General features: G+C 53.2%; 2 protein-coding genes across 5 annotated transcripts in view; both read right to left on the bottom strand.

The window, feature by feature from the left end:
* Positions 1-1,354, bottom strand: part of GOSR1 (golgi SNAP receptor complex member 1) — a 35,827-nt gene extending 34,473 nt beyond the window's left edge. For 3 of the 4 annotated variants that reach the window (XM_064467625.1, XM_064467628.1, XM_064467629.1), the window contains exons 1-2: positions 1,273-1,354; positions 608-722 (exon numbers count right to left, since the gene is read on the bottom strand). In XM_064467625.1, the coding sequence (XP_064323695.1) occupies positions 608-722; positions 1,273-1,303 (146 nt within the window). In that variant the 5' untranslated portion in view covers positions 1,304-1,354. The remainder of the gene's footprint in view (positions 1-607; positions 723-1,272) is intronic. The other variant, XM_064467627.1, reaches the window with a different exon arrangement.
* Positions 1,355-1,570: 216 nt separating this feature from the next.
* The window catches only part of CPD (carboxypeptidase D), a 28,207-nt gene continuing 12,088 nt past the window's right edge, over positions 1,571-17,689 (bottom strand). The window contains exons 4-21 of the mRNA XM_064468193.1: positions 16,995-17,164; positions 16,018-16,385; positions 15,278-15,469; positions 14,199-14,366; positions 12,891-13,000; positions 12,317-12,419; positions 11,720-11,862; positions 10,963-11,132; positions 10,063-10,374; positions 8,639-8,834; positions 8,222-8,357; positions 7,284-7,433; positions 6,768-6,863; positions 6,607-6,671; positions 6,315-6,446; positions 5,749-5,934; positions 5,334-5,433; positions 1,571-4,688 (exon numbers count right to left, since the gene is read on the bottom strand). Of these exons, the coding sequence (XP_064324263.1) occupies positions 4,462-4,688; positions 5,334-5,433; positions 5,749-5,934; positions 6,315-6,446; positions 6,607-6,671; positions 6,768-6,863; positions 7,284-7,433; positions 8,222-8,357; positions 8,639-8,834; positions 10,063-10,374; positions 10,963-11,132; positions 11,720-11,862; positions 12,317-12,419; positions 12,891-13,000; positions 14,199-14,366; positions 15,278-15,469; positions 16,018-16,385; positions 16,995-17,164 (3,024 nt within the window). The 3' untranslated portion in view covers positions 1,571-4,461. The remainder of the gene's footprint in view (positions 4,689-5,333; positions 5,434-5,748; positions 5,935-6,314; positions 6,447-6,606; positions 6,672-6,767; positions 6,864-7,283; positions 7,434-8,221; positions 8,358-8,638; positions 8,835-10,062; positions 10,375-10,962; positions 11,133-11,719; positions 11,863-12,316; positions 12,420-12,890; positions 13,001-14,198; positions 14,367-15,277; positions 15,470-16,017; positions 16,386-16,994; positions 17,165-17,689) is intronic.

The raw sequence follows: 17,689 nt of genomic DNA, 5'->3' as shown, positions 1-17,689 counted from the left end.
GCTTGTACGTATGTATCTGGTTTGTATATAAAAAAATATATATATAGCTTTCGCTATTATTAGTCACCTTAGGAGAAAGCCAGAAAGAAATGGCTACCCTTCCTGAAGGGAGGGCTGGTCCCCTGCGCACCCTTGGACCAGTCACAGCTGCTCAGCGCTCCAGTTCCCGTATCATTAAAACGGGGATTACAAACGCCACACCAGCCCACCTGGGAGGCGTAAGGCTAAATTCCCCTAATACTGAAGGCCCTGAAAACCTCCTGCTGCTTTAATACAAGAAAAAACAGGAAATAAGCCAATGTGGCATGCATTAAAAAGCCCTATCGTTAGCTGAAACGCTAACCCCGCGGTTACAAACTGAAGTTTGAATTCAGCTTTCCCTAGTGACACACCCACCCTCACGAAGCACCGCTGCAGCCCACAGACCCTTCTGACTCACAAGCCAGTGTCGCTCAACATCGCATCGAGACCAACCCCAGCATCAAGAAGTGCTGACACGAGCCTCTTCAGAAGCTAAGCATAAAAGCCACAAGTGGGACTAAGCAAATTATAAAAATAAGCCAAGCACCGCAAGCGGCATTTAAAACATAAAGAAACGGGCTAGTACCTATACCTGTCGCGCCTTCCGTCTCGGGTGCTGCTGTAGCTGGTGCAGAGCTTGCTGAAGGAGACCAGCTTCAGGTCCAGCTCGTTCTCCAGCTGCCTCGCCTGCTTCCTGAGATCTGCACGGGGCAGAAGTCACGCACCCGCACCCTGACCCCGCGCCTTTGGGGGACGCGTTTTCACGGGGTGCTTTCGAGCAGATCTGGCCGAAAGATCGCTCGGGAGCCCCGGAGAAGGGGAACCCCACAGGGAAGAGGGAACCCATAGGGAAGGGGGAGCTCCAAAGAGAAGGGCAGACCCACAGGGAAGGGGGAGCACCCCAAAGGGAAGGGGGAGCACCCCACACTGAAAGAGGGGATTCACGGCTGAACACCCGCAGGCCCTGTCCCACACAACCGGGAGGGTCCGGCGCGGGGTGCCGCTCCCCTCACGGCGGGCCCCGGGGCCTCCCCGCCCGCGGGGCTCAACCGGGCACCGAACGCCTCATGGCTGAGGGACCAACGGGGCCCCCGCAGCCTCGGGGCGGCGCCGGCCTCCCCTCCCTTCCCCCCGCGGAGGCGGACAGAGGGCACCCGGCGGCGGTTCCACCCCGCCCGGGCCGTGCCGCCCCGCCGGGAGGGCCCCGCAGCCGCCGCCGCCCCGTCCCCGCCGCCCTCAGGCCCCACTCGCCTTCCCAGTAGTTGCTGCTCCCCGCCGCCATCTTTGTTGTCCAACGTCAGCCGCGGCCCGGCGAGACCGCGCCGCCGGGAAGGGCGGGCCAGAGCGTCTTCCTGACGGCGCGGCGCCCGACGGGACGGGCGGACCTCCCGCGGCAGCGCCCCCAAGCGGCTGGGCGGCTCCTCGCCACCGCGGCGCCCGTGCAGCGCCGAGCACCGCCGGGACGCCCCGGCCCGGGCCCGGCCCCCAGCGGCCTCCTTGCAGCCCCGAACCCCCACTGCCCGCTGTAGGAAGAACGAGACAACCCCGGTGGACATCAAAATAGTTTTATACAGATTATTGGATCTCAGTATACAGGTAAAAAAAAAAGAAAGCCCCGCTGAGGGCAGAGCCAGGCTTCGCCTCACAGCGCCCCGTCCCGCTTCCACGAAAAGGCGATTCAAGTCCCTTTTAAAAATGTACATTTGAAGGCACAGTGCACGGACGGACACGCTCCAGGTACAAGCGCCCGTGGGGGAACCGGCTCCTCGCCAGAAGGGGCATGGGTACTCCCACAGATGGACGGACAGACAGACTGACAGCGAGGGGAGGCCGCTCCTGCCTTCCCAAAACTGGCGACAAACAGCCCCAGCCCTTACTTGCTACAGCTCCGAGAGCAGATCAAGAGCCAGACACCCCCCGCCTGGTCCTGCTGTGTAGAAAAGTCTCACACTGTTGCAAAACATCTCAAATCCACTCACCTTAAATATACGCACCTACTCCAAGCTAATTGCAAACTGCACTCTCAGAGGGAAAGGGCCAGCTCCTAATGAGACTTATTGCTAGTGGAACAAAGCAAGGCCAGCTCTGACCTGCTGTCAGAGCAAACAAAGCCCAAACAAGAGCCCAAGAGCCATTTGCACACTCAACTTTAATACGAAACCCTAGCTGTGGCTGGTTAAAGCCCTCAGGCGCAGGACAAGTTTGGAGATGGGGCAGGGTTAACGCTGTGGGTGCTGGTGTGCCGCAGCCTGTTACACATGGAACAGCGTCGTGTCCCGGGACCAAACCCCAGCCCCTGCTCAGTGCGAGGAGCTGGGAGGAGGCACACGGGCGTTGGTGGCTCCTGGGGAATGGGGGCAACAAGAGCAGCCCTTTCTGCCCACAGAAATGCAGGACAGGAGCACAGGGAATGCTCAGCCTCATCGCCCCAGCCAGATGTTATCGCGAGCTTCTTGCGGTGCAGTTCCCCGTGGAACAGGGAAGAAGGTGTATCGGTGTCTAAGGGTTATCTTTGTCCCTCTAGGCCGCTGCACGAGATCAGCATGCAGCTGCTGAGAAGATGAGCGTGGGGGCAGCATGGCCACAGGCGCGTGGTTCCGGAAGGGCATCTACCACAGGCAGAGGCGAGGAACAGCTCCTTCCCAAGGTGATGTGGCCCAGCAGCCCTGAACAGGCAAGGCCCTGCGCTGCTCCACCCCCGAGACCAGGCCAGAGCCCTGCAGAACAGACCCCGTCATATGTTTGGGTACAAACACTCCCCACAGACACCCCGTGCAGGTTTCACTAAAGGACCTCCCCAGGCTGCTGGAGAACAGATCAGCTCAGGCATCTAGTTTGCCCTAAGACATTGCTGCACCCAACTCCTGCACCCCAGAGCTCAGGTCAGTGGGGCAAGAATTAGAAAAGAAAGTGAGCAGCAAGAAAATAAGTGCCTATTCTAACCCCAGCCTTCTGCCCAGAAAGCACAGGAATGTCAGAGATGTATAAAGGCTTTGGAAATCAAGCAGTTCAGCCATCCTTCCTTTCCGGACATCCCTTTATCCCCCCCCAAATCTAATGTGCCCTGGGGATGCATGCTGCAGCTCCTCTTTCCAACTTCCTGCCAAGTGCTACGGCAACAGAACTTTGCTGCTTCTCCCTCCCTCAGCACAGCCCTTCAGCCCTTCCTCACGCCTTGCACCAGGCCCCCACAGCAGCAGACAACTGCTGACACACAAGCAGGTGGAGCTCGTGCTACACACTTCAGGGATGCTGTAGGAGCAGAACCGAGCCAAGCCAGCAGGCTGATCTGATGCCTACCATCACCAGAGCTTGATGAGGTGTTTCTGAAGTGCTCTGATCACTAAATGGTATTAGGTGGACAACGACAAATGGTGCAGCTTTTCTTCAAAATTTAAGACTGAAGTTGGGCCATGGATACCCCCACGACCTCTCCCTGCTGCTCCAATAATGCTCAAATACAAAGAGGTGGTCAGATTTCACTGTTTCCTCCCAAGCAGTGGCGGACTTGAGCAAAACCAATCAGGTGGAGTCAGTAACCGATTGCTTTTCTACAGTATCCACCACAATCAGTTTATCCATTTGCTTAGAACAACCCCGAGTTGCTCTTTCAGACACCGTGCCGTTGTAATGCCAACAAGAGACCCCAAAGGCCAAGCCTGCTACACGAATGAGAAGCCACCACAGGTGATGGGGATGAAGTTTCTTCCCCAGAAGTCAGGAACGGCAGTACCACAGAGCTGGCAAGCAAGCGAACTTTGTCAGAGCTCACCGAAGCTCCGACATTTGCTCCTTCCTCCAGCTCACATCAAGAACGGGTGCCATCCCCCCCAGCTTTCAGGATGCCAAGTCACTGCCTGGAACTAGCAACGCTTTAGAGGTGCTCCACAACCACGGCAGGCCACGGCATCTCACCGTGGGGAAAAGCTCCAAGGGAGCAGTTGAGAACCAAGTACAGTCTTTTTCCGAGGGCTGCTCTGCAGAACGTGGAGTCAAGTGAAGGCTCTGGCTTCCCCCAAGTACAGAGTAGAAAACATGAAATGAAAACAGGTAGAGAAACTGCTTTGGAGCGTTTTAACTACAACCCCATGCAGGTCTAGGGCACTTCCCCACCATCTGCTCACTGCGCCGAGATGCTGGGGAAGTGCTGGGAACTCTGCCGGCCACCCCGTTAAGTTGCCTTTCAAACAATGTCACGCGAACCTCCAAATCTTGACCCAAAAATAAAACAAGCCACGTCCTTAGCCCAAACACAGCTTCCAACACCCACTGATTTGCACGTACATAGGAACGGAGCAAATAGGAGAGGGAAGTTGGGAGCTGCCACCCACACCTCTGGAGGACACATCCTGCAAGCTAATGTTTCCAGACTGAACCACAGGGATCGCCCCCCGCCACCGGGTCTGGTCCATGGGAACCTCCTTCCCTGCCCGGGAGGTGTCAGTGTTTGCTGGAGTACAGTGTTTCTTCTTCAGTGTCTGTTTCATCCTGGAATTCATGGCTCAGGAGGGACTTCTTTGAGCCGGTGGACATCATGCGGATTTCGTCCTCGTAATCGTCGTGGTGCTGCCGGAGGCGGTGGAAGCCATCCTTGTGTCTGTTGGACTTAATCGAGCAGACACACCAGATGATGCAGGCGGTGAGGACCAGAGCAGACATACTTGCACCTACCAGAAAGAAGACATTCGAGTTAATGCCATGCGCCCCCACTCCAGAGACTGGTAGGCTTGCCACCATCTCTCTTCTACAGTCACAACCACTTTCCTCACTCCACTGTGACCCTGCTCCTTCCTCCTAGGCCATGGAGGCCATGCCATGCAGGAGAGCTGCTCCCAGAGCAGCACTGCGCTACCTTTGTTTTCTGTGCTCGCAGTCTAGGATAGCGTCACTGAGCTCTTCTGCAGACCACTGGGTATCAACTCCAGCCTCCCCAGCAGCTGCCACCTCAACAAAAAAAATCTCTTAACACTTACCTGGTGCCACACCACCCAGAAGAAACTTGGGGGAAGAAGCAAGGTCTCCTAGGTCCCAGCTCTATGCACAAAACAGGCTTGCCCCATTCCAGCCATCTCAAAGTCCGTTCTGGACCCTTCAGACCCTGCTTCCTCCCTCCTCCCATCTGCCAGCCCAACACCACCAGATCCAAGGGTTGTTGGACAGCTTTGCAAGGACAAGCACGTGTTCAGAAGGGAAGCAGGAGATGGCTTAAGCCTGCAGGCTACTTTTCCAGTTCAATGAAGAGAAGGGTCATTGTCAGCAGGAACTGGTACAGAAAGCAAAGCTCAAAGCTTTGCTCAGAAGTGGCACTTTACCTGCAACAGTTACAACCAGCTCCCTTGGCAGACCAAATATCCTGTTTTCCGTGTCAAACACAATGAACACAGAGCTGGGTGCGTCATGGCGTACAAAGACCTGCAGAAAGAGACGAGAGCTCAGACTGTCTCAAAGCATGCGCCTCTGTTAGGTGTCCAGACAGGAGAGGTACTTGCTGACCAGGGCAGGACCAGGCAGATGCCAAAGGCAAGTGCATTGGGAAGAAAAGCTACTGCCCAAAACAACCCTGCTGTGCCAGGAAATTCTTCCCCACCCATTAAATCAAGGCAGAAAAGAGCTACCCTGGGCACATAATCAGCAGCTAAACACAGCCAGCGAGGCAGAGCCCAAACAGGGGATGCCTTTATAAGACAGGGAGCGGAGAAAAGACCTCCAATAGAGACATTCACATACCTTGACATGTTTCTGCTGGTACCCGTCAGCTATCGCATCGATGTTATGCAAACCTGGAGCCAACAGCACGTGGAAATATCCACCTTCTTTAGTGTAGACCTTCAAACCTTCATTAAGGATAATGGTAGCTTTAGAAATTGCCTTGCCGCTCTTGTCTTGGACAAACCCGTGGACTCCCTTATGAACCTGAAATAAAGCATTTCAAACACTTCACGTTCAGATCCAAGCGTATGGCACATTTGTAACTAAAAGAGGATCTAATCCTCCCCTCAAAATACAGCCCGCTCTCCACCCCCGACTCTCACAATAAATAAAAGCACTCAATACTGCAAGGACTGCTCAGCCCACCATGCGGCAAAGCAGCACAGATGTTTTAACTCTCATTTCCTGGTCACTTGCTGCCTCTGTTCAATCCACTCCTCATGCAGTCCATATTTTGACGGTCTAATTACACAGCACCAATAAAAACACAAAGGCTCTCCATACTGCCCTCTTCCTCTCCCCCTCCCCACCCGGCCCACTACCTCCACTCCTTGCCAGAGATTCCCCCCCAGACCGCAGCTCACCTCCACAAGCATGCTAAGGAGAGATTTCCTGTGGTCTGCCCACAGGCCGGGAAGCTGCCCTGCGCTCGGGAAGTAACAGCAGCTGGTATAAACAGTGATCTCAGGACAGTGACCAAACATAAGGCTGAAGTCCTGCAAAAACCAAAACCACAGTTACAACAAAATAGGTGGTATTTAAAAAGCTTTGCGAAGAGCAGCTGGAGGTGGGGAAGTTTTGCCCGGACGTCAGAACCAATGTGCTTTCTAACGCTTCTTTAGCCGAGATGGCAAGCCGCGTGCTGCGATGAAGTACCTTCATGCTTCCCAAGTGACTGTGCCATTGAGAGCCACGGATCACACCGCCAGGAATAGTCTCATCTGTGAGAGCAAGAACACAGCGGTCAGACAGATCTGCTCCTAGCGGAGTCCAGCACAAGCTGATGGGGGCACGTTAAAGGATTCAACCAAACATACCCGACTTATTTGGACAGCCTGGCTGGCCCAAGTGCATCAGCGGGTGGTTGTTTGCATACAGAGATGCCAAATGCTTCAGTGTTTCTTTGTTCTCCACTACAAAGAGAAAAGCGAGACTTGGAGCACAACTCCCGTTCACTGGAGGGGCAGACTCCCATTCTAACCCCGTGACCTGTATTAAGCAGCGACACACATTGTTTCAGGGGCCTTCCAGGTTTCTTCTAACACCGAGGGCTGGTATCAAAAGCAGATTTTATAATGGCTTTGGCAGAGAAAAGGCTGAAATACTGGGGTAAGAATAGGACTTTTAAGTGTTCTGACCCCTAGCTGAATCCTGTGAGGTTTTATAGCTTTACTTAACAGACTGTCAACTCCATACACGACGAGCTGAACACAAGAGGAGGCTACAGAACACCACCAGCGCAAGAAGCTCTGGCACCATGTGGTCACATGAACTTCTGCAGGGACAGCCTGAGGGTAACTACATGTGCAAGGCCCTGGAGGAGTCAGTCGTACCTGTCTGCGCTGGCCTATCATACGGGTAAGTGACGAGCAGAGATCCTCCGTCCAGCGCAACAGAGAGGCTGAAATCGTGCTTCAATATCAAGTTCTCAATGATGGCTTTGGTCTCAGGCTCTCGTGTCCCCGAGTACCGGGAGTAATTGCCTGTAAATCAGAACAATAAACAGAAAAGGGAATTGACAACTGTTTCTACTCTTTGAGAGGCCAGCAGAAGCACATCCTTTGTTTATGACTGAAATTAAGTCCATTGCATGCTTTAAAAGGTATTGTCAGATCTCAGCAGATGCACCCGACAGCAGGTAAAGCGCCTAGTCCCCACTACCCGTGGGGAGAATTCACCTGCAAAGCCAAACAAATGTGACACATCACTATGTCCCCCAAGGTATTTATTTTTTGATGCAGAGGGTATTTCGTGTGTGTTTGCCCTCGTGAATGTCACTGAACTGACATTTTCTTAAGAAAGCATGATGATCCCAGCCAAACCTGGCCAGGGAGAACACTTTGCCCTCGGGAAGGGTAGGCGTAGCACTGATAGGGTGCTATGGACAGAGCAAGCAGTTAGATGGAAACCAGAAAAGCTCCCTCATTCAGGGAGCACGAACAGAGGGCATTTTTTCAGAAATGGGGGTTTGAAAAAAAAATCAATTAACAGGAAAAATACATGAAGTGTTGTCCAACCTCTGAACTATTCCTAAAAGAACTCTGCTTCATCTTTTCCTTGCAAATAAGGGCTGGCAAATTACCACCTGTAAGGGGGGGGATCCAAGCTTTGGAAGCTTCCCAGCAGCTGTGCTGCCTGGGCTCCAGGGCAGGAGTGCTGCTCTTTCTACAGGCAGACCCTTGTAACTAAACAGCTACACCCAGCCCTGGAGCAGGAGGCTTCTACAGCAGCCTGCATTTCTACAGGGATGCTACACATCACTTTGCTTTACTTGTGAAGTCCGTGTCCAGATCTTTGCCGTGAGCATTAGTCTCGCCTATCTTCGACGTGCAGCCTCTCTCCTGCGCTATCTCACGTCCGTCTGGATTCAGGGAAGGCACGATCACAATCCGTGTTCGGTCGATCAGCTGAACAAAAGGAGGAGAAATAGCACGTAACGTGCAATTAGTAGGGTTCATTCTCTGTACATCTCATTTGTCTGGCTCTCATCCTAGGAACTGCTGCTTATACTGATATCAGCACTCAGAGGTTCCCAGTGGCCCCACAGATTTCACAACTCCTCCCCATCACGTGTGGGATTCGCGGCAACCCACAAGGTGCTGTTAACAAGGCAAAGCCTCTCCCAGTGAGCGTCTTCTCAGGACATACCTGGAGGGCTCCAAGATGGTCCCTCGCATTGGCTTCTCACCTTTGTAACAGCAGCATTCTTCTTGTAGTTCATGCAAAGAAATTCTGCCAGTGCCAGGAGCAGCTCCGTACCGACGGGAGCGTTTCCATGAATACCAGCAACAAAGCGGATCTTTGGCTCCTCAGGCTCGGACTGGTTGGGCTTGTTGGAGATTTCGAGGGACCAGATCTGACGGAACTCGACGCTCTGACCCAAACTGCCAGGAGATGAGAAAGCAGAGCGTCAGCTCGGGAAGAGAGCCATGCCCCCAGCCTGACCTTATGGAGAAACCCGGTGTGGAGAGGAACTGCTGCCCACCCCCATGAGGAGGCTGCAAAGACACAGGACACAAAACATGAGCACATCACAAGAGATTTGCAGCAGCACTGACCCAAATGGACTATGAACATCGGTTTGAGCACAAGCATCTGTGTAAGAATGTATCCAGCTCCAGAGGTACAGGATGCCAATGCTCCATATATCTCTATATGGCCCATAACATCACCATAGGTGAGAACTGCTAAATGCCTCTGTGCTTCCAATATTGGGTTTTTCTTTCTTTTTTCCTTCAGAGCGGGATATATCTGGACATCAAACTAATTTATAAAGCACCCGGTTTAGAGGACAAAAGCAGGCCTATTTCCAGTAACGCAGAAGTTGTTGCTACAGTCACGCCATTAAATTAGCAAACCGAATGCAAGCAAAGCAGGGAACACAATCGGGGCTGATGCAACTGGACGGACAATAGAGGCTACAGATCAGAAAAGCAGCCTTGGCACCAGCGGGGACAGCACATGAGCAAGTTGTGCCTGGTAACAAGCGAATGAGGTCCTGAGACAAAGAGACTTGTGCTTTGTAAAGCTGACAGAGGGTGAGGGCTGCAGGTCACAAAGGGAAGCAGGGACTGCAGACAGCTGGTCTCCTGCAGGAGGGCAGAAACCTTAGCTCAGGGCAAGCTAGCTCAAACACGTGTCGCCCTATTGAATTAAAGTCTGAAGGCAGACAATCGAGAAAGGCCATCTGAGATTTGTAAGTCAAATTTGATCACTTTTGCTGGGAAGTCTTTAGCAGGGTAGAAGTCAGAATGGATTTGGAAAACGGAAGAAATGGAGAGCACAGAACAGAGATATTTGCAGAAGCCTGGGACATCAGTGCTGGGAGTATCACCAGTCCCAGGCACCCCTGGGGAGCCGACAGCACCCCAGATTTAAGTCAGTAAAATGATGTCTCAGGAAAAAGCACATGGAAGCACCTGCGAGTCACTGCAGCCAATGCTCTGCCACCGTGCCCTTACGCCCAAGGCTCCCTCAAACTCAGGGACCACAGGGAAGGGGAGGGATGAGCTGCCCATCTCTGCACTGCGTTCATGGCTCATCGTTTCACTGCTTCCCTACCACAGGCTGCTGCTCAGGGAGGAGCTGAGCACTGCTGCTTTGAGTTTTCACCTGGTGAGATTTGTGATGTGCGGGTAGTTCAGATAGAGGCCTCGGAGGGACTCGGAGAGGTCCTTGTACGGGCGGTATCGGTAAGGAGAGATGTCCCCCGAGGAGGTAAGCAGGAGGTGCTCCAGGCCATTCTCAGCAGACAGATCTTTGATCAGGGTCTCAAACTCCTTCTCGTTGGGGTCACTGGTTTCTGGGGTGTTCAGGACTGGCACCTTCCCCTCCTCCGCTTTGATGTCTGTCCGTGAAAGAGTGAAGTTGACTTGTACCCCACCTTTGCTGCCAACTTCCACCACCTTAGTGACTGGATCATACCTGCCCAGGGAAGAGAAGGCACAAGGAAATGCGTGAGGCCTCGAACCCCTGATGACCAGCCACCCTCCTCTTCCTGACTAGACACTCACATGGGACTGCAACTGCTCCCCAGCCAAAACAGATAAGCATTAAAAAAAGAGCAAGAACACTTCCAAGGGACACGGGAACGGCAGGAGGACAGGGAGCAGCTCAGGGCCCGACATGGGGCTGAGCTGCCTTTGGCTCAGGTGTTGCAGAGTTACGTGGCAGACCGGCAGGATAAGAAGTCAGGCTGCTTTAACCCAAAGCTTTTGGCAGCTGTTGAAGTGAAGTCATTTCTGTGGGCAGCTGCCTGAAAGAGAATTCCCCCTAAAGACGCTAAGTTATCAGCTCCTTCCCCACACCACCACCAAACAAGGGAAGATTTGGATTGTACACCGGTGCCAGGTGAGCAGCCTTTGACATCAGGGTGGCGTCACATCGCTAACTCCGCACAAGCCAGAGGGCAGGAGAAACACCCATGCCTACAGCTGCTGTAGGCAGAGGCAATGGGACCACTCCTGACTGGGAAGCCAGGAGAGCAGCTGTTTGCTCCTTGTGCTCACTCACCCTCGCGCAGATGCTGTGATTTTGTACTTCCCCTGGACCAAGAGGCGCCAGTAGTCTCCATCCTTGTACGTGGTCACCGGGTGGTTGATGTCGGCAACGCTGATGGTGGCGTTGAGAATGCCCCTTCCATCCATAGCATCCAGCACAAACCCCCAGACGCCGTGGTGAACCTGAGCACAGATGCGGAGCCCTGCTGAGAGCCAGCCCTCCTGCCTCCCGCCCCACACATCGCTGTGGGACCACTGACATCCCACCACTCCCAGGCCGGGAGGTTCAGCGTTCCCAGGGGAGCAACATGTTCCAAAAGGCTCCAGGTTAGAGTCGCCAACAGCTGGCGTGGACAAAGGTCACCTGATGAGTACAAGGAGCAATTGTTTGGCTCAGGGTGCCACCACAGGGCTCCCTGCTCCACACCTTTGTTTGCACGCCCCAGGTGTGCAGCACTACCACCAGCCCTGGCTCGGATAGGAACAGCACATAAAGGCCACTCCGGCCTAGGCAAAGCCAAGGTAGTGGTAAATAAAAAGCCTGCACCAGCATCACTTGGCTGCTGTTTCCATACAGGCTTTTGGTATGTAGAGAAGGAGGAGAGAGGAGCTGAGACATGTGTTGATGGGGGTGATTTCCACAGAGCAGGGAGCCAGTCCAGCCGGGAAGCAGCCCTTGCTTCAGCCGCAGATTAGCCTGCTCGTTCTGGCACATGTAATGCAAAGCCCAGAGGCAGCTCACACTATTGCTTGGGGTCTCGTTGCCTCACCTGTTTCATGAACTGGAGAAGAGATCGGCGGTTCTGCTCCCAGTACTTCGGCAGCTCCTCAGCTTTCGGATACTTCACGCAGCCCAACTCAATGGTCACTTCAAAGCAGTTTGTATGTAAGTAATTCCAGTCTTGCATGCCACCTACAACAGGAATGCAAACAGCGTTTTGACAGGATGTCCTGAAGGCAGTCAAAAAAAATATGTATCGAATAGTAGATAAAGGTGAAGTACAAACTACAGCATGCATTTTATAGCTGGAGACAGAGGATTTTACACAGGGCAAGATTCAAGCTTCAAAGGGATGCCAAAATAGCGACAAATAACTGGCCTTCTTGTAAATACCTTTCATGCTAATATACCCCTGTAAAGTTTTATGAAACTATTTTGCTAATACCCAGAAAAACTCCGCTAAAAGTTATACTTGAGGGAAGGAATTTCATCTGGGCACCTTATTTAAGAAGTTATAAAAGCAACCTGAGTCCCAGTAATCTAGGCTGACCAATGCAGAGTTTGCGACTGCTCAGGCTAGATTCTTCAGCCTGCATATGCATTAATTTGGAGACAAACAGTGCACGAGATTTAAGGTCTACTTTACCTGGAACGTTGTACCACTGAGCCCCATTAGTGATGCCGTGCGGGAAGTACTCGGTGGGGTACATATCCTTACAAGGGCTTCCCTGATACATCTTCGTGTTTTCCTGAAAAACAAGATGCAACATGTGAAGCCGAGTCTCTGCACTCTGCAGCCACTGGCACTTTTGCTCTAGCGTTAGTCACGCACTTGGGGTTACCAAACGCAGAGGTTCATGCAGGCACGTGTTTGTATGGCTGTAGCACAAACAGACTGCACCCACACCCAACCACAACTCGTAGACGTCTTTGCTCTCCTCCCGGCCCGTGTTTTTAGCACTTTCTAGCACCCTTCAGCATGTACGGCCCCTGGGCCTGCACAGAGCTACCTCCTACAGTGCCTGCAGACAGAACACGCTGGGCACCCATTCATGGCACCCACTCATGGCACCAGCGCCTCCCGCGGGACCCTCCTGCTGTGCCTGCAACACCAGGTGCCCACGGTACCTGCGCCTTCCTCCACCAGCCGCTCGGGAGGTTCCCGACAGCACCGCGAGTTAACCCAGCAGGATGTGCCCGTTTTCCCATTGGAGCTTTACCTTGGAGTAGGAAAGCGCCAGCTGCTGAAACACAGCATCGTCTGGGGATTTACTGTATATGGCTATTCCTTGTTCATCATCATCAAAGGGGTAATTAACCACCAGAGAACCTGCAGGGGAAACAAGCTTTGACTCGTACTTGCACGCTTTCCAAGTGATCCCTCAGCCTAACAGGGGAAGTTTTTCTTTTTCTCCAAAGAGCGCCAAGTCTTCTGTTTCTCAAGGCTTGGCATTAAACAAAGCATTAAGCCCCGTGGCTAGAAGAGACAACAAAAGCCCAGGAACCGATAAGACCACACCCTGTTGGGAAGGTGAACCCAAGCCGCGACACATCAAAGGTTTGGCTCTTACGTGCAGGAGGGATGAGCACAACCTCCCAATAACCACTTTCACAGAGGAGAGAGAGAGCGAGGGGAGGAATTTCCTAGAACATGCATAGTGCCCTTGGCCCAACTGCTGTAGTTTTTCAGCCTTCTGGAGTTTATTGCAAGCACTGTCGGATTATAATATCTTTGGCTTACTGAAGCTTTCCCTAAGCAAGCTGTGCTAATAGCACCGTGGAACCCCAGACACCACCGCTGCTGGAGAACTGCCAGCTCCCTCGTACCCACACACGGTACTTCTGCACTCCAAAATTAAACACGCTAGCGCAGAGCAACCACCTGCAAGTTACCACAGCTACAAGCCAGCAGACAAACCGTCTGGGGAATAAGATGAAATACAGAGACTTAATTTAGATCTCTCCAAAACGATAATTAAATTACAGCAAATTTCATAGTTCCGCCATGCAATTCAAGGCAGGGAACCCTGAGGATTACATCTCTTCCCTTAATTTTATAAACGCTATGAAGTCTCCAACAGCCACAGCATTATTATCACATTCCCAGACCTGGCCGCCGAGCGGCCGCTGACTAGAGTCCATTCCCATCTCCCTCCAGGCAATGAACTAACTACTCCCCAACGCAAGCGCTCCCTCAGAGAAGTGGTTGTGATCCTCCCAGCAGCCTCTTCGACTCCCTGCAAATGCGCCTGGGGACACGGGCTTCACCCTCTCTTTCCAGCTTCTGGTCCACCTTCCAGCAGCATGAACAGAAGGTTTGTTTTCCTCTTTGTTTGTGCAGGGCCTGTGGAAACGGCCTCACCCCTGTTGCAGGAACCTGGCTGCCCTCGCTCCTGCCATTTCACGGCAATGCCAAGGGCAGAGAGCTCCCTGCAAGAGCTCCTCAGTTCATGCCAAGGAGACAGCCCTGCAAACCCCCATCTCTTGAACATCAGCGCAAAGGGAGGCGCTCGGTTTGGCCGCCATACCTCCGTGCAGGTTTGCGGAGAGCACAAAGGGGTAAGTCTTTAACCAGGTCATGACAGCGAGAGTTTCTGGCTGCGGAGGGTCTGCCACGTGGAAGAACTGATCTGGGAAGTTCCGGTTCAGGTCGTAGTTGTTGCTGTTGTTTCTGCCAACGGTACCTCCTCTATCTCCTGAAAATTAAACACAAGTTCAAGCTTGCGCCCTATGCACGTTCCCACTTCAGTGCAGAGGCTTCATCCTCTTGACTACAGAGCTTACAGCTATCAATGGAAGGCAGCAGAGAGCACAGCGGTGCCGGCCTCCTACGCGCTGCGGAGAGGGGACACCCACGCCCTCCTCCAGCGGCAGGCCCGCTCTGTGCACACAGGTGTCCGAGGGCCGTTTCAGCAGGTGTTTGCACAGGCACTCGGTGCCAGCCAGACCACAGCTGAAAAGCTCCAGCCAGAAAGGCAGCGAACCACGAACAATCCCAGCAGCCCAATGTCCCGACTGCAGAAACCTCAGAGCTCACCTTCTCAAACCAGCCGGACAAGTTCTTTGTTCAACCCTAGCAGAGCTCTGCTTTCAGAAAATTGTTCTGGACAGACTTTGTTCTGCCAATCTGCAAGAGCCACGCAGCTTTAAGGACTTCCTTGAGGGATGTTTTTGCCAATTTCAACATCACAATAGAAGCCTATATTATCCTTGGACAAGTGCTCTGCAGTCAGCCTGGCTCCCACATCACATGTTACTAAAAGCATGGACCGAAGCACAGCAAGCATGAGCTGTGTCAAAGGAATGTCTCTTTTTAAAATAAGCCTTGGGATAGCCACAAACCATAAGGGGACCCAAACAGGGGCAGCATATAGCACTGCCGAAGCCTAAGAGCTCTCTCCAACGGCTTCGAGCATCAGTTGACCGCCCACATCCTGCAGAGCAGGGCTGCCCACTCAGCCCACAGCACAGACCAAGTGCCTTCCCAGCCTCCCTGTGCACTTGTGCTCCAGCAAGGCTTCCCGATTCCTCAGGGAGGTATCATGAGCCCAAAGGCTTGTTCTCAGAGCTAGAAACCCCACAGATGTTTCAGTGCAGACAGCACTACCTTCCTGGGACTTCTCATAGCCATCAGGGTTCATGGACGGCATGATGTGGATCCGTGTGCTCCGGACCAAGTCGGTCACCTCAGGATCTGTGCCAAAGTTCTTGCAGAGGTACTCGATGAGGTTCAGGAGAAGCTCTCGCCCCACAACTTCATTGCCATGCATGTTACCGATGTACTTGAACTCCGGCTCACCTGCGTACACATGGCCACACCAGAGAGACAATTATAACCACTGCATTAAAGCTTGGAGACACCTCACCACGCTGAGCACTGCTGTCTCAGGCCGTCCTGCAGGGTTGGAGAGCATTTACCTAAAATTTACCCTTCTGCTCCCACAACACTAAAAAGGATGAATATTGTTTTGGGGCAGCCCCTGCATCCTTCTGTCCCCAGAGCTCCATGACCCTATATAGAATCATGGAATGCCCTGAGCTGGGAGGGACCCACAAGGATCATCAAGTCCAACTCCTGTCCCTGCACAGGACAACCCCAAATTTACACCATATCTCTGAGGGCATTAAGTGTAGTGTAGATCCGTGGATGTCCCCAGCAATGCTCTTTAACACACTAGCGCCACCCACCACACCTGGTCTTTTTAGAAGGGATACTGCAAGGCGCAGCTCACTCCCTCTTCAGACAGGTGCCAGCTCTACATTCCTTCTTGCTCTGCCCACGGTCTCCCAAAGCAAGACATCTGTCACTTGCGTTTGTGCCTCGCGAAAAAGGATTTCCCATGTTACCTGCTTCATGCGTGCCAGGGTTGTCAGAGATCTCCATCACATAGAGCTCCCGCAGCTCCACCGACTTGCCCACAGAGTAGAGTCGGGTTATGCTGGGGTACTCGCTGGCGTACCGCCGCAGGAAGATCTCCATGTCTGAAAAGTGATGGTGGCGGAAGTCCACAGGTTGGATGGGTTCATGGAGAGACGTTGGGCTTGGGGCCCCTGCGTGCACAGGGGTGGGGGTGACGGTAGAGACAGGAGCGGGTGTTGCCGTGAACTGCGTGATGTTAAGAGCTGGGGGCATTACAGTTGGCTGCAAGGAGAAATCCACTTCTGTTGCAGCTCCCTCCTTCACCTCGATGTTTTCTCTGGTCATTGGTGTGTAACTGTGAACAAAAGGGCTGGCTTCAGCAAGGCGGCTCTGCAGAACAGAGGCCAAAACCCCCTGCAGCCTCTCCACCACTCCAGCCTACTCCTCCCAGCCCAAAGGCACTGGGATGTTAATGACTACGCAAGAGATTCACCAGCAGACAAGCTGATGGGACTCACCCAACTGCCACCAGAACAAACTATGCTGCTGGCCTTGCTGTGTCACAGAGGCACGAGTTCCTGTTTACAGACTCATCGGGAAGAAGCCACAGGCATATCACAGGGCTAGCCTAGGGGCAGGCTACACGTTTACACCCAGACTTGAGACAGCACGAACTCTTACTGGGGTGGCCCTACTCCACTTTCTCCCTTTTCCCAGGAAGTAAGGTGCAGTTGTTTAATTGCTTGTATCAAAAAGTGACAGAAATGCTGTGCACCCAACAGCACCCTGCTGCAGCGGGGCATGGGGTGAGCAAACACAGCTGCAGCTCTAACCTGGAGCCCTTTACTCCTACAGCTTCCAGCCAAGCCCCTTAAATAGACAACAAGATGCTTGGGGGGAAGAAATCAAGCGAAGGAACACGAGCAGTTGGCAGTGTGGACGCAGGCTGCCGCAGAGACATTACCCCATTACAACTGCGGTCACGTTGTAGGTCCCAGGCACAAGCAGTCGGTGGTAATCGCCACATTTGCCCGCTGTGATGTTATGAGCAATACCGGCGACAACAATGGTCGCATTCTCCAGGCCAGCTCCAGTGACTGCGTCCTTGACAAAGCCTTTCACACCAATGTGGACCTGAGGAAAACAATGCAAGAGCCAGGTTGAAGACAGGCAATGTCAGAAGAACCGTGTCCTCCCCCAGCAATACCCCCCTGCCCTCCCCAAAAGCAGCAGAGCAGGACAGATGCCAGGCAAAGACACACACGGGCCCGTGACTCAGACAGTGCTTGACCAGATGGCAAGGACAGGAATTCCAGTATCCACCGGGAAGGCAGCAAGGTCTCAGAACTGATCCTCCCTAACTAATCCTCTATTTCATCGACATGGGCGATGTGAACATAGCAGGGTTACGGGCCATGCCGAGGGAAAAAATGCAGCTGCCTCCTTCCCCAAACTGTCACCTACTCGACTCATGCCTGGGCGTCTGGAGACAGCCTGGCAGAGGACTCTGCAAGCCAAGGCCTCAGCAGCGCTGGTGCTTTCTCACATCACTGGAGGTTCACGGCACTGAGGCCATACAGGAACTCTGCATTGCTTAGTGAGAACTGCACTGATTGGTCCCTCTGTTTAACACTGAGCCCCACGAGGCCTCTCTGAGCA

The sequence above is a fragment of the Phalacrocorax carbo genome, chromosome 17 (assembly GCF_963921805.1).
Source record: "Phalacrocorax carbo chromosome 17, bPhaCar2.1, whole genome shotgun sequence".
Lineage (NCBI taxonomy): Eukaryota > Metazoa > Chordata > Aves > Suliformes > Phalacrocoracidae > Phalacrocorax > Phalacrocorax carbo.
Note: the sequence above shows the minus strand (reverse complement) of the source record. Positions and strands in the feature narration are given on the sequence as shown.